The sequence below is a fragment of the Amphiura filiformis genome, chromosome 18, assembly GCF_039555335.1.
Source record: "Amphiura filiformis chromosome 18, Afil_fr2py, whole genome shotgun sequence".
NCBI classification, from domain to species: Eukaryota; Metazoa; Echinodermata; class Ophiuroidea; order Amphilepidida; family Amphiuridae; genus Amphiura; species Amphiura filiformis.
This window is the reverse complement of record NC_092645.1, coordinates 26284259-26298349: the sequence shown is the minus strand read 5'-3', so window position 1 is coordinate 26298349 and position 14091 is coordinate 26284259. Positions and strand designations below refer to the sequence as shown.

Here is a 14091-nt window from a genome sequence, read left to right as displayed (position 1 = left end):
TTAAATGTGCTTATTATTGGTATTCAAAAATAAAAAAAGAGATAAAGAGCAGGATTTAAAAGGAAACATATCGGCGAGAATGAGCTTCGAACCGTAGCCCTCATGATCACAAGGCAGTAAGCAAGCCACTACACCATGGTTGAGCTGTTGTTATTCATGCGAATTTATTTATAACAAGGATAACAAGAATTAATGACGCAATAACGGTCTACCAGAATAATATAACTTAAAAGGTAATATATATTTATTTAACATTATGGTAGACCGTGCTCATTTGGCTTAAATGGAGGAATAATTACCAATAAACATATCAAAGTTAGGAAGGTATGTATAATGTGACCGTGTATATTTAAAATATACGTTAGATAAATGCTGAATACGACCAAAACATGAGTTTTAATGAATGAATTCATTAGATCGAAGCTCAATAACACAATACAGTAGCATTGCAATGATAGGATTAAATACGCTGAAATCGAGTGCAATTGTCATCAGTCTCCCTGTGGCATATAGTTACTGGCCTTGCTTCTCGCCCCTGAGATCTCGAGTTCGAATCCATGTATTGCTATTTTCTTTTTTCTTTCTTTCTTTCTTTCTTTCTTTCTTTCTTTCTTTCTTTCTCTCTTTCTTTCTTTCTTTCTTTCTTTCTTTTTTTTTCTTTTTCTCTTTTTTCCTTTATGTTGCCAATTTACATTTACATTTACCAATGAACTAAAGGGAAACAATTGTTTTGTTTTATGATTTTTTTTTTTATTTTAGTAGGTATTTTTAACCGATTGTACTCTATATTTCCAATATGATTTAATTTTGATTAGTTTTAAATTGTTTTAAAAGTGAATTATGAGATAATGCGCTTATAATAGCAATCATGTGTCAAATATGCCTTAAATAATGCATATATTACAGCGTTTTGATACCTAAAAATATTTAGTTTGACAAAAAATGACAATTAAAGTAACCAAAAAATGCGCAATGTTATTTGTTTTAAATTAGTGAAATAATCATGTCAATCGAGCAACGCGTTTGCGAGTTATGGTAATTTTACTGAAAGTAATAGATTATTTTTTTTTTTTTTTTATACAATCAAGTGCAAAATTCCCTGGGACACTTGTTCATATTTCGCGCCCTCTGTTCAATAAAACCGCTCATATGAAGTTCACCATGTGATATTTTATTTGTAGTTGTTTCCAACCTATTTCGAATCCTCTCCTCCCCACCAACCAATGTTGGAGCAAAAATATAGGCCATTTAAAAATGAGGCGTTTCAGTATACAACATTGAATAAGGGGAGCGGGGAGGGTCATTGAACTATGAAAGTGTCCCAGCAAATTTGCACTTGATTGTAGTTCACTGGCTTTTATTTGGTGGAATATTACTTTTATTTTGTAAGTCAACAGACAGGCTTTTAAATAATGACTAGTTAATTAGATGATGACATTAATCATATTATTACATTGTAGCTTTTAAATTGACTGGGGGCAAATGCAATGTGCATTTTAAAGCCTAGTATCACATATATATAATTATTAAGTCATTGAAAATACAGACATGGTCCAATTTTTTCATGTTTTGTTTCCTAACTTACATTGAGGCCTACCATTAAAACAATGTTTCCAAATTTTGAGTCATATTACTCTAAGCAAAAACGTGTAGGCCTACTACATAACAATGCCCCGGGCAATAATAGTGCATGGCGTGGTTACCACAATTCACCATGTTTCTGTTCACAGAAACAAATATGAAACCTAATCTTGGGTGTTACAAAATATTATGAGCTTTCTTCTGATACTAAAATCTGAGTTTTTGAACCTTTGTTTAAATTATACATATTTTTAAATATCGCTCTTGAACAACACATAAAAGAACACAGGCTCTGGGTCATGGGTTTCACATAAGCTTTTATTCTGGTACTCTGCTGGAAAAAAAATTGCATTAATTTTTTCTTTTTGGTCATCAGATTGAAAATTTTATCAATGTTTGGCTGTATTTGGTATCACTGCATTATTGTGTGTGTGTGTGTGTGGGGGGTTGGTCACAGTGTGTGTTTAAAACCAACAACTTGGAACTTAGAGACAAATACATATACATCTGAGTTGTTTTTTTAAACAAAATTTAGATAGCAAGTGGTGACCAAATTAGAATTTGTTTCTATACATGCAACAAGAATAACATTATGCAACAGAATGGTTTTTTTCTATTCAAATATAATTTGTATTTTATTTTATCATTACAAGCCTCAAAATAAGCTAAATGTGGAATTGCCAAATGTGTGGTGATAAATTATTTATTTTGTGCCAATTTTAATTAGAGAAAATGCTTTGTGATCAAAGTCAAAAATGCTTCACGTCTGGACTAAAATCCAGAGAAAACAAATGCAAATAAGAGATTGTTATTTCAGCATAAACCAAGAATCTAGCGCTTAGCCTGCACAGGAATGTTAGTGATGACATGTGGAAAGGGCTATTCCAGTGAAAATCCATCCCCCTATGGAAGACATTTCGTTGATCTACCACACAGGGGGTGTAGGTTTCAAATGTATCATCCATTCAGGTATACTCCATTGAAATTCACACTCCCTGTGTGGAAGATTAAGGTCATGTCTTCCATAGGGGGTGTATGGATTTCAACTGGAATAGCCCAATAAGCTTCAAGGGAAAGCCTCATCTGCAATAGCTGCCAGATGTAATAATTTGAGATGTGTACAATATAGAATACAGAAATTGTCAAATGTCGATAGGGCAGCTTTTGCAGGTTGGGTGATCTTGCACTAGCCTCTACTGTAAAAGTGGAAATTTTTGTGCGATTAATTTTTCGTGATTTGCCAGTTTTGAACCGTTTCCTTGTTTTTAAATTCTAAGTTTCCTTACATTGACCTATACACAAAAGGAATATATTCGCGCGTTGTTATTTTTGCAGTAGCAGCTTGGAACGCGAAAAGAGCAAAAATAAATGTAGGGCAAAAATAAATGTAGCGCAAAAATAAACGTAGCGCAAAAATAAACGTAGCGCAAAAATAAACGTAGCGCAAAAATAAATGTAGCGCAAAAATAAATGTAGCGCAAAAATAAACGTAGCGCAAAAATAAACGTAGCGCAAAAATAAACGTAGCGCAAAAATAAACGTAGCGCAAAAATAAACGTAAGCGCAAAAAATAAGCGTGCGCAAAAATAAGCGTGGCGCAAAAAATAAGCGTGGCGCAAAAATTTCCACTTTTACAGTATTAAAATTGAAATGAAGTTCATTACTGCACTTAATTATTTGAGAGAGGGGGAACGAAAGATGTGCATGGATCAACCTACAATGAGTAATGTGGTCTAATGCATTGGAGTTAATGAATAGTTGCTGAGTTACACGTGCAATTAGGTTGAATACACAATAAGTAGTAGTGCCAGGCCACTTCCCTGGTGGTATAATTATGTTAAATTATGGAGAGGTTTAGTGATGATAATTTTTTTACGAGATCTTTTAAATGACAGTGATTTGGTAAGGCAAAGAAAAACGGTTTGCGTTCTGTAACCTGTACTTATTATAAGCCATTCTAGTTATACATGTAACCCTGCGAGGCTGCACGCTGGGCCTTTTTTTTATAAATTTTTTTATTTGTAGCTGATTAGAACGAGAATTAATTTTAAAGTTGAAATCATTTTTAAAATAGTGCATGCAGTATGCACCAAACATTATTACTCCATATACAACTTACAAGTAACAATGCCAAATTTTCAGAAAATTTGTTGATTTAGCATAATGACCCATATGCAAAATAGCCAGTATCACAATGACCAGCCCTCGAATTAAGGATCTGAAGGGGCACGACAACTTTTTTAGGGCAAGTTGATAATTGCCTTGGATTTTCACTGCATGAAAAGGCAAGGCAGCAGAGCAGTTTGTAATATTTCAAGAGGGCATCATGGCAACTGTTCAGTGAAAATTTGAGAAGGGCATCAAGGCAATTTCTCAAAAGTGAAGAAAACACAAACAAACATAGATAGATAATTTTGTAAATTGTAATGAAGGGGCAGGGCTGGGGCACCGACGGCAACTTCATTAGAGGGCATGGCAAATGACTGCCTTGGGTAAAGGACATATTTTGAAGGCATTACGGCAGTGGGGGTGGGCACCCACGGCAAAATGCTATGGGTGCCGTGGGTTAATTCGAGGGCTGACAATGACCATGTTACATCATTGCGATGCATTTTTTTAATGCCTAGCATACGATACTATTCCACTTGGACTATTCTACTGAACTTTAATTAGGGAAAAATATAAATTTGTGTACTCTTGCAACAAAGGTTTTTTGTTGTTTTGTTTCTCGATTTATTTTTATTCTGATCTCTGTGTCTCCGGTTACGGGGTGTCGGGGTCCTGTACACATGCCACTGCTGTAAATATATCAGATTACTATATAGCGTTAGAGAAAGTCAACAAAAATGACCTGAGAAAATTGCTGATCCCAATTTTGATTAGCCCTACCCCAGGGCCCTTGCATGTTATATCCTAAGAACTGCTAAAAAACCCAATGCCCCCCCCCCCACGGCAGTCACTGAGTTTAGCAGTTCTCATGATATACATAATACGTAATAACATGGTGTCTTGAAGTATGTAGTGCGTACAAAAATGCCCTGTGGTAAGGCTAATTTTGATTCACGTAACTGCGCTCTACAATTACAAGTTCTCAATCTACATGTATTATATTTATAAGCTATTGTATACTTTCTTGCTGCCCTTGAACCCTGAACATAATGTTATATTTTAAATTAACTAAAAATATAATTTTCTCTTTTTTTTTCAGATCCCTGCAACCATGGTGCTAGAGCCCCAGCCAGACCTGCCCCATTCCCATTGTGACTCTTGCCATTTTCAGTACTGTGGAAAAACACCGGAACCACACGTATCATGCATTCTCGTCAACTGCGAACTAGACTGCGGCAGCAAATTTCATGTATGCAAATTAGAAGAGCATAAGTTACTTTGCTGGAATGAGAAGGTACCATGCATCAGTGCAATATATGGTTGCCCATTAATGGTGCTACGATGTCACATGTCCAAACATATAGCAGTATGTCCGGCGAGCGTTATCCACTGCACTATGGAGTGGAATCGCTGGCCTGTGTGTTCCGACGAACGTCAGTCCCATCAACCAATGCAACTCTCTCCTGATTTCAACTGTGATCAGCTAGATATAGCGCTAGCGTTGCGGGATCAACGAATGCTAACCAAATCCATGCGGGCTTCCAAACGCACTCGTCAGATCCTCACGAATACGTTAAACAGGCGACACCCAGCGGTCCCACTATCAGAAGCGTTAACAAACATAAGCAAAGAAGGATTTGACGAACAGAAAGAACTGCAAAATCTACTCCAAAGCATGCATGAATGGGAACAAGAAAACGAGAAGAAAAGGGCAAGAACGCCACCGGGGCTCGAACGGAGCATTTGCGGGGAGCTTTACAAGGCAACCAAAGAAGCTACAGAATCGTTAGCTGCTACTTTGGAAGCGGCTAAGGCGCAGTATCCACGCTATCCGTACTTCCATTGTGCACATTGCGAGAGGAGGAAAACAAGGTTGGAAAGGTTGATGGAGTCGCATAACGCGATGAAGAAGTCTGATGGTGAGAAGGGTGAGAATGGTGATGGAGACATTCAGGTTGAAGGTAGGTAGGCCTATAGTCTGAGCCAGAGATAAAAATACTAGTTTACGTCTGACGTCACATGTCAATCAAATTCAGAAACGATTTTTTTATGATTTGTTGTGATAAGTGAAATTTCATAACATGGCAGTATAATTTCGCACCTTCAGACATATATACAAACCATCTCAAAAATTAGGTCTTGGTATAAAAATTACTCGGAAACTTTCTTTCCTGAAGGCACCATGTCAACAATGCCAAGAAAAGATGCTTTTGCCTTGTAAAAGTACCATAATTTTTCGCCATTTTCTGCGATTCCCTTTTTCCAATGCAGACACCAGATGAATCAACCTTCCTTTATATTTTACTCGCAGTAACCAATCAAGTTTTGTGGTGGGGGTTTGATTGACGGTGACGTCAGACTAGTCTTTTTAATTCGGTCTCAGAATATAGGAGGGTCAGGGTGATATTCCAAAGCGATGTTTCTTCAAAAAAAAATATTTTTCAATTCCAAAGGGTCATGTAGGCTGTGTTAGGCATCACTTTTAGTTTGGTTTCTGATGATGCTATCGGTGCCCTGATACAAGGGTGTTTCTGAAAGAACAGTATCATCAGAAACTTTCTATTTTGGGTATTTTAATGGCCGAAGCAAAGAGACAAAACAGTTGATGTGGTTGATGAATAAAACAGCTATCACATACTATTTATTGATTGCTCCATTCTTGATAAGAAATTTACAAAAACGCCTGGTTTTCAAACCATTCCATGCATTCAAATGTATCAATGACCTGTATTTAGAGTAGTGATCGAATTTAGGAAAAATAAATGGTTGTCCCACGGACAACCAGATTATAATTTCTGGTTGTCCGTCTAAGTTTTTGGTTGTCTGTAGGCCTACAAATGTGACTTTTTGCTAGATTTATGGTTGTCCGGCGCTCCGGCGGACAACCAATCAATATTTTTGGTTGTCCGGCGACTTTTTAGTTGTCCCGGCAACCGGACAACCAAAATTTCGAACCCTGAATCTAGAGTATCAATCAATGCACATCGGGTGTATTGTTTTGCGGTGTGCAGGGGTCGCATTTAAGGAGTTTGCGCATCCAGGGACTCCTTATTTTTTGATTTTGGTCATTTTGGACTCCTTAAATCACAAGTTGAAAGTGACCAAAGGGTCCGATAAAAACTGTATGGGACTCCTTAGTTTTACGATGCACAGAGGCGTAAATTAGTATAAGAATCGTCAATCAAAAGTAAAAAAATAAATAATTTCACTGGAATATTTGACAAGTTCCAAAGTTTAGAATTTTGGACAGGTTGATGACTCCTTAAATTCTCATTGGACCCCTTAAATGTTGGTTTTGCAGGTACCAAAGGGTCCAGAAAAATTAAATTGGACCCGTTGATTTTTTGTGCTCGCGCTACCCTGGCGGTGTGGTGCTTTGCCGATATATTGATTACTTTCTGCTGCAACTTTTACGCAACTCGCTGCATTTCCAAGTTCAAATTTATATTTAACTTTATTCTGATACCGCAATGCAGTATTATGCAGTGCAGCAACAGCTATTGTGGCGCACAGTGTCATCGACCCTATACCTTCATAGCAGAAATCGCCATGGTAGGTTGAATCCACAGCCACGATTGGCCATTTGGTTCAGACCTTTGAAGCTCTTTGAGACGAATAATTAGTCGAGGGACATGACTAAGGCTACTCACAATAGCCGGGTAATTGATCTTGGTTGTGCGTGAATAAGCTTGTATACCCCATTTAGGTCAATGGTCATCGACTTTTATACTGCCTAGTAGTGAGTGCAGCTGTACTACACGATGTAGTCCATACAGGACCAACGCAATATAAAATTAGAGTTTTGGTCCGATTTTGAGTTCAAAGCGCACGGCCAATTTTCAAAGCGCATTCTAGCGACCATCATATCTGTTCAACACATATTTTCAAGTGTATGAGACCACATCTGGTTTCTTGAGAAAAATTCATTTACGGGAGATATTCATCATTTTCTAACCCGGTATCCGAAGATTTTTGTCTGATATCAAAATCGTGCATAGCAATTCACGTGTATCGATCCCGTGTATTCATTTTAGTGTCTCTGCTGCACCAAATAATTATTAGCCAGGCGGTGTCGGTGTGTGGCGTAGCATGGGTGTCGGTGTGTGGCGTAGCATGAACGAATCTTAATAAATAAATGCAATCTTTAAGATTTAATTTGATAGTTTGGTTTTAAAGATGAGTCAAATTTTAATAGAAAGAACAACTGCATTCTGTGAATCTTTGACTCCTGTTCAGAAAACTGATGTCCATGAAATGAAATGATATGATTGATCGCTTTGTAGCAAATTTTGGCATTGTTAATTATTTCAGCAGATGAATGGCAATTCGGATCATAATAATAAATAAGTCATGGTCATGGTTTGTGCAGTCAGCCAAAGGCAAAGTAAACCTACATTTTGCATTGATAAAGAAAACATTTTTACATTCAATTGAATTTAGCAGTAAGTTTCTTCCAGCTCAAGAACAGAATGAACACTGCTGGGACTTGACCATATCAAACACAAGCACCTACATGCATGTACCATATTCATTCCATTAACCGCCCATACCCCTATAAGCGCCCACCAAGTGATTTTATAACAAGCAAACTGATATTACTTTATTAACTGCCCATGCAAATCTGAATCATGATCTGAAACATAATGCCACACAAATGATGATAGATGAATATTTTGGGCCTTGTTTGTTTGTTTCTCATAATCTCATATATGGATTGATGTGATTCTTTTTAACCATTTAAAAAAATTGCTCCCCTCAGGTGAGGCCATGGATCAGGAATCCATAGAGGGCGCCAAAGCATCCGCTACAATCCAGGCCGAAACTGATGAAATAATAGATGTAGAAGAGCACTGCAACCACGACCATCACCACCATCACCACGATGATCATCTAGAAGGATCAGACTACCTTAGAATACCACCAGACTCAAGATCCCCGCTTCCATCCACGAGTAGCGAGGAGGACTTTGATAAACCTTCACTGTTTGTGACGCCTTCAACTACTGGCGAGGTCTCTGCAGCGCCTTCTAGAGGTCATGCAAAGACATTGATTATTCAACCGCCGAATAAAGCGGCAGGAGGAGAGATGTTGCCGCAGTTGGCCGGTGGAGTGTCGCCGACTTCGGGGCAACCTCTTAGCCTGGATCTGTCGTTAGAGTCGATCACTCGATACCAAGCTAAGCCAGATTCAATGTATACATTTTTGTGTGCACAGGTAAGGACCATTAGGCCAACAAAAAAAATATTGTTGTGTTGCCCTCAAGTGGAAAAATGGGAAATTTGGGTAGGACGGTCGGATTATTATTTTTTTTTTTTTTTTTTTTTTTAAACCTTCAGTTTTTAAAAATCCCCTCAAATATTAAATAATGCTTGTTCAATTAGGGGACATTTGTCAATTTTAACTTCTGGATACCTGTTAGACAACAATTAAAGACTAGTCTTACAATAAAATATTAATTTTAAGTGAAAAACATTGAGTTTTTGAACAAATCTGGAAAAATCATCATTCAAAAAAAAATAAAAAATGCGACCCTGATTTTTCAGGATTTAGGGTAGGACGGTTGAGGGCAACACAACAATTTTTTTTTTGGGCCTTATGTACCTTTCCCAGCAAAAGGGGATATTTAAGAGCCATTTGCAACATTAATGTGTCAACTGTCAAGCTCAAAAATAGGTGTCAAAGCTTTCAGCTTTAGGGACCGTTCACAAGCGCTTGTGGGGGGGGCTGATGCAAAAAGGATGGCCCTGAAAATGTTTGACCCTCCTAAGGGGGGGGCCCTGAAAAAAATGACCACAAATTTTCCTGGAAAAATTAAGTTTATATGCTTTTCTATGGGGTTGACCCATAATTTTCATGTCAAAAAGGGGGCCCTGAAATTTCTGAGGTCTGTAAAGGGGGGCCCCGAAAATTGTTCGCGATGAAATTTTTTTGCATCAGGCCCCCCCTTACAAGTGTTTGTGAACGGTCCCTTAGTGTTACAAATTTTACAATGAGGATGACACAGATGGATAGCAGATAGATCTGTAAAAAAAGGTACAAATAAGGGAGGCTGGACCCCAAATTTTGTATTTAACTGTTCTTACATGCAATACAATTTAAGCATTTTTAAATGCATTTACTCCAGTCTGTCGTCAGCATGTTTTTTCATGCGGGAGAATCCAACCCAATGTGGACAAGACGACTAGACGGATTACTTGATTCGTAAAATTATCATAAACACTTACCAAAAATGTTTTCATGGTAAATATAATTGAATTTAAACTGGATTTATCAGGGTGTCTGTTTAAAATAAGACAGTGATCCTCTACCAGCTCGATCACACATATGATGCACAATCTTATTGGGAAACAGAAGCAGCAGGTTTTGTGGGAAACACATGTGGACCGAATCATTGTGTGATCAATCCGTAGAATGCAAAAGCTAAAGAGTAAAAGTTTTTGAATTTGTCAAGCATAATGTTTGAAATGTTGAATTTCTACAATCCCACAATTGCCAGTCCCACAATTGCATCTATTCACAACAATTACGCATGGTATGGAACTGTTTTTTATAATGTGTATCATGCAGTAACAGTATTTTGACATATTCTTTTGCAGGAATTTCGACGGGACGAATTCCCATACCACTTCCAAAATGTTCACAGCGACATCCACGGCGGTCTAAATGGATGGTTAGAGCAACGCTGCCCTCTCGCACCATACGGCTGCACATACTCACAACGACGTTTCTACCCAGGTAGTCACGGAGCACGCATCATACACAGCGAAGGCCTTGAAAGCTTCGGTATTGTACTTGGAGACGAAAAAGACAGTAACAAAACCAGTAGAAGTCCACAGCATAAGTATGTACCATTGTTAACAGTTGCATCTAAAGACTCTAATGACCACAGTACTAAAATGGCTTCCAACTCACAACAATTACCAGTAGGCGACAGTGCTCCCATGGACAGTGCAATTGATGATGATAAAGACAGTGCAATTGATGATCAGACAAAAAGTGCAATGATCGATACGGCAACTCGCGAAGAGAGTGAAGTTGAATCAAACAGTGGGTGTACTACAGACAGACCGTCATCAATTCCAGTTGATCAAACTTCAAATGATCAAGTGCAAATGGACACCAACGTGAACACAACTCCCGAATCACTATGCAAACAACTCGTGCCTTCGCCAACCAAATCAAGCCAATCAGAGGAAGGAATGGACTATTTAAGTGAGCTGCCATTGGAAGTGTTACGATACCTGAGCAAGTTTTTAGACGGGTTTAGCATGTGTAATTTAGCTATGACGTCTAAGCTATTAAGGCAGGTGTGTTGTAGTATGCTGGAGGAGAGAGGCATGGTGGTGCTACAATGGGAAAAGAGAGGTGAACATTGGGATGTTGCATATAAGGTAAGGAATGTATACTTTTCTCCATGCTTATTTAGACTGCATCCTACAATGCCAAAATAGAGGGCGCCAGTCAGGAAAATTTCCAAGGCAGAAGGTGGTGGCTACAGAAGGTATACGAATACCTGAGTGTGCAGTGGTAAAAAGTATAGCACTGTGTCAAAGTTTAACTTTGCCTCATGAAATGGAAGACTGCAAATTTAATCAGTCAAAATTTGACAGAGTGATATAGTCATACCATTGCACAAAAATAGGCAGGCAGTTATGTGATATTATATAAAAGTACAAAACAAATTGTTTTCCAGCCATTGAATAGTATACAAATTAGTTAAGTAGTAAAAATATAGCACTATATCAAATTGTGACTTCACCTTGTGAAATGGAATAGTCCAAATTTGACAGTGATTATATTCATATCATTGCATTAACATAGCAGGCAAGGAGAGCATACAAATGCCTGAGTGAGCAGTGGTAAAAAATATAGCACAATGTCAAATTTGACTTCGCCTCGTGAAATGGAACAGTCCAAATTTGTCAGTGATATATTCATATCATTGCATAAACATAGCAGGCAAGGAGAGCATGCAAATGCCTGAGTGAGCAGTGGTAAAAAATATAGCACAATGTCAAATTTGACTTCGCCTCGTGAAATGGAACAGTCCAAATTTGTCAGTGATATATTCATATCATTGCATTAACATAGCAGGCAAGGAGAGCATACAAATGCCTAAGTGTGCAGTGGTAAAAAAATATAGCACAATGTCAAATTTGACTTCGCCTCTTGAAATGGAACAGTCCAAATTTGACAGTGATATATTCATATCATTGCATAAACATAGCAGGCAAGGAGAGCATACAAATGCCTGAGTGTGCAGTGGTAACGAAATATAGCACAATGTCAAATTTGACTTCGCTTCGTGAAATCGAACAGTCCAAATTTGACAGTGATATATTCATATCATTGCACAACCATAGGCAGGTAAAAAGATAGCACTGTGTCAAATTCAGACTTCATGAAATAGAACAGGCCAAATTTGACATGGTTATATATTTGATATACCAAAAACTTGCGCAAACTTAGGCAGGTAATATTTGTTTATATAACATCCTCCCATTCGATTGCAAAATTTAGAAAATTCCATAGGAAAATGGCCAAAAATGGCTTGTGCCCCCCATCAGACCCGTGCCCCCTCAATCATGGTCTGTGCCCCCCCCCCCCCAAATGATTTGTGTCTATATCTTATCCTGGTGATGTAATAATGGTTTCAAGCATAATAATATCAGCATTTGCATAGTGTTATCATTTTTCATTTAAATAAAAAAATGAAAGTACTGTGCAAATGTTAAGGGTACAATCACAGAATTAGAGAAGGAATCCCTATACTCAATGTACACTGGCGCTGTCAGCTGTGGGGGTATTCTGTTCCTTGCCGACTGTACGGAGATGAACAAAAACAATTCTGCATGTCATGTGAAGCATCTTGGTATTCTGTGCAGGTCACATCAAGTGCGTCTCTCATACATGTATGTGCCCATCATTCACGTCGCGCTTGCATGACAACGATTGCCTCCAGCGCATTCCGAGGGAATCCGAATACTCCCAATTTTTGCTCCATGCCTGTATCAATATGGTGGTCGAGTCCCGGTTCCCCTTCTCTAATTATGTGGATACAATAAAAAGAGCCATCGGTACCAATGGGCACCGCTAGCGCTATAGGACCAAATCAGACATGGTGCCTTACTATCTTTTGTGTTCATCGATCATTTCTATCCTTTACAGGTGTGGCATTTTAGCACTGCCTTTAGTCCTGTTCTAAAGTGGGGTTTTGAGGATCATCCAAGCATGGCAGTACATCTACGCAACTGTCCCTACAACGTCAAACTACACCAAACGGAGCCTGTTAGAGTCATGGCGCAGAATGCAGAACCTATAGGATTGAGAGCCGATGCACAGGAACGCAATCTAGGATGGGCTTTTGCTAGACAGTGATAGAAACTTAACGCTAAGTTGTTTTTACATTAATTATCCAACTACACTGATGAGAGCCTGTTAGAGTCATGGCACAGAACTGATAACGATGCACAGGAACACAATCTAAGATTAGCGTGCCTAGGCATTGATATGAACTAAGTTGTCCTTACATTTTCAAATTAAACAGAGCCTTTCAGAGTAGGCCTCAAAATAACTTGTGATGTCATAATTATTATGTGTACATCCATATCAAAACGATGCACTTGTCGGCTGCTAAATGTGTTTCATTTCACATATAATAGCTAGGAATAAATACCAGACTCATCTCCGAAATGGAGGTCACTTCAAATCATTAATTAAGTCACATGGTTTAGGAATACAGAGAACATTCCTTAACCATGTGACTTGGGGATGATTCGAAGTGACCTCCACTTGGGAGATAAGTCTGGCATTTATTCCTAGTTATTATGTGAAATGAGACACATGTAGCACTCAGTAGCAGTCAACAAGTGCATCGTTTTAATATGGACGTACACATATGGCACCGTACTTTTGAAGGTGACGGGCAATGTTATTTGAAAATGGAAGTAAGAGAGGTGCAATAGAATGCGCATGTTTTGAAAAGTTGTATCGTAATGTCGCACTCTGCTTTAAGGAGGTATTACACCCCTGGCCAATTGTTTGCCTATTTTTGGCAATTTTGGTGACAAGTAAGATATGTATATTATAGAAGCAAGGACTACAACTACTGTACTGAAAATTCAGCAACTCAAAGCAAGTAGTTATTGATTTATTGATCAAATAGTGGTTTTCCTCATTTTTGACTGTAACTCCACAAATTTCCCGTGCAGTAGTTGTAGTCCTTGCCCCTATAATATACATATCTTACTTGTCCCCAATGCGCTATAATTTTTGAGAAAAATGCAAAAATAGGCACAAAATTGGGCAGGGGTGTAGTACCCCTTAAAAAGTTGTAATGGGTTATTCCAGTTGAAATCCACACTACCCCTGTGAAAGATTTTGGAAATATCTTCCACAGGG

At 38.2% G+C, this 14091-nt stretch overlaps 1 protein-coding gene across 1 annotated transcript in view; it reads left to right on the top strand.

Moving 5' to 3' along the window:
- LOC140140053 (F-box only protein 30-like) overlaps positions 1 to 13774 on the top strand; it is a 29884-nt gene extending 16110 nt beyond the window's left edge. Inside the window, exons 2-5 of the mRNA XM_072161867.1 lie at positions 4790 to 5651; positions 8450 to 8904; positions 10287 to 11081; positions 12859 to 13774. Coding sequence (XP_072017968.1) covers positions 4802 to 5651; positions 8450 to 8904; positions 10287 to 11081; positions 12859 to 13068 — 2310 coding nt within the window. The 5' untranslated portion in view covers positions 4790 to 4801 and the 3' untranslated portion in view covers positions 13069 to 13774. The remainder of the gene's footprint in view (positions 1 to 4789; positions 5652 to 8449; positions 8905 to 10286; positions 11082 to 12858) is intronic.
- The last annotated feature ends 317 nt before the right edge of the window (positions 13775 to 14091 follow it).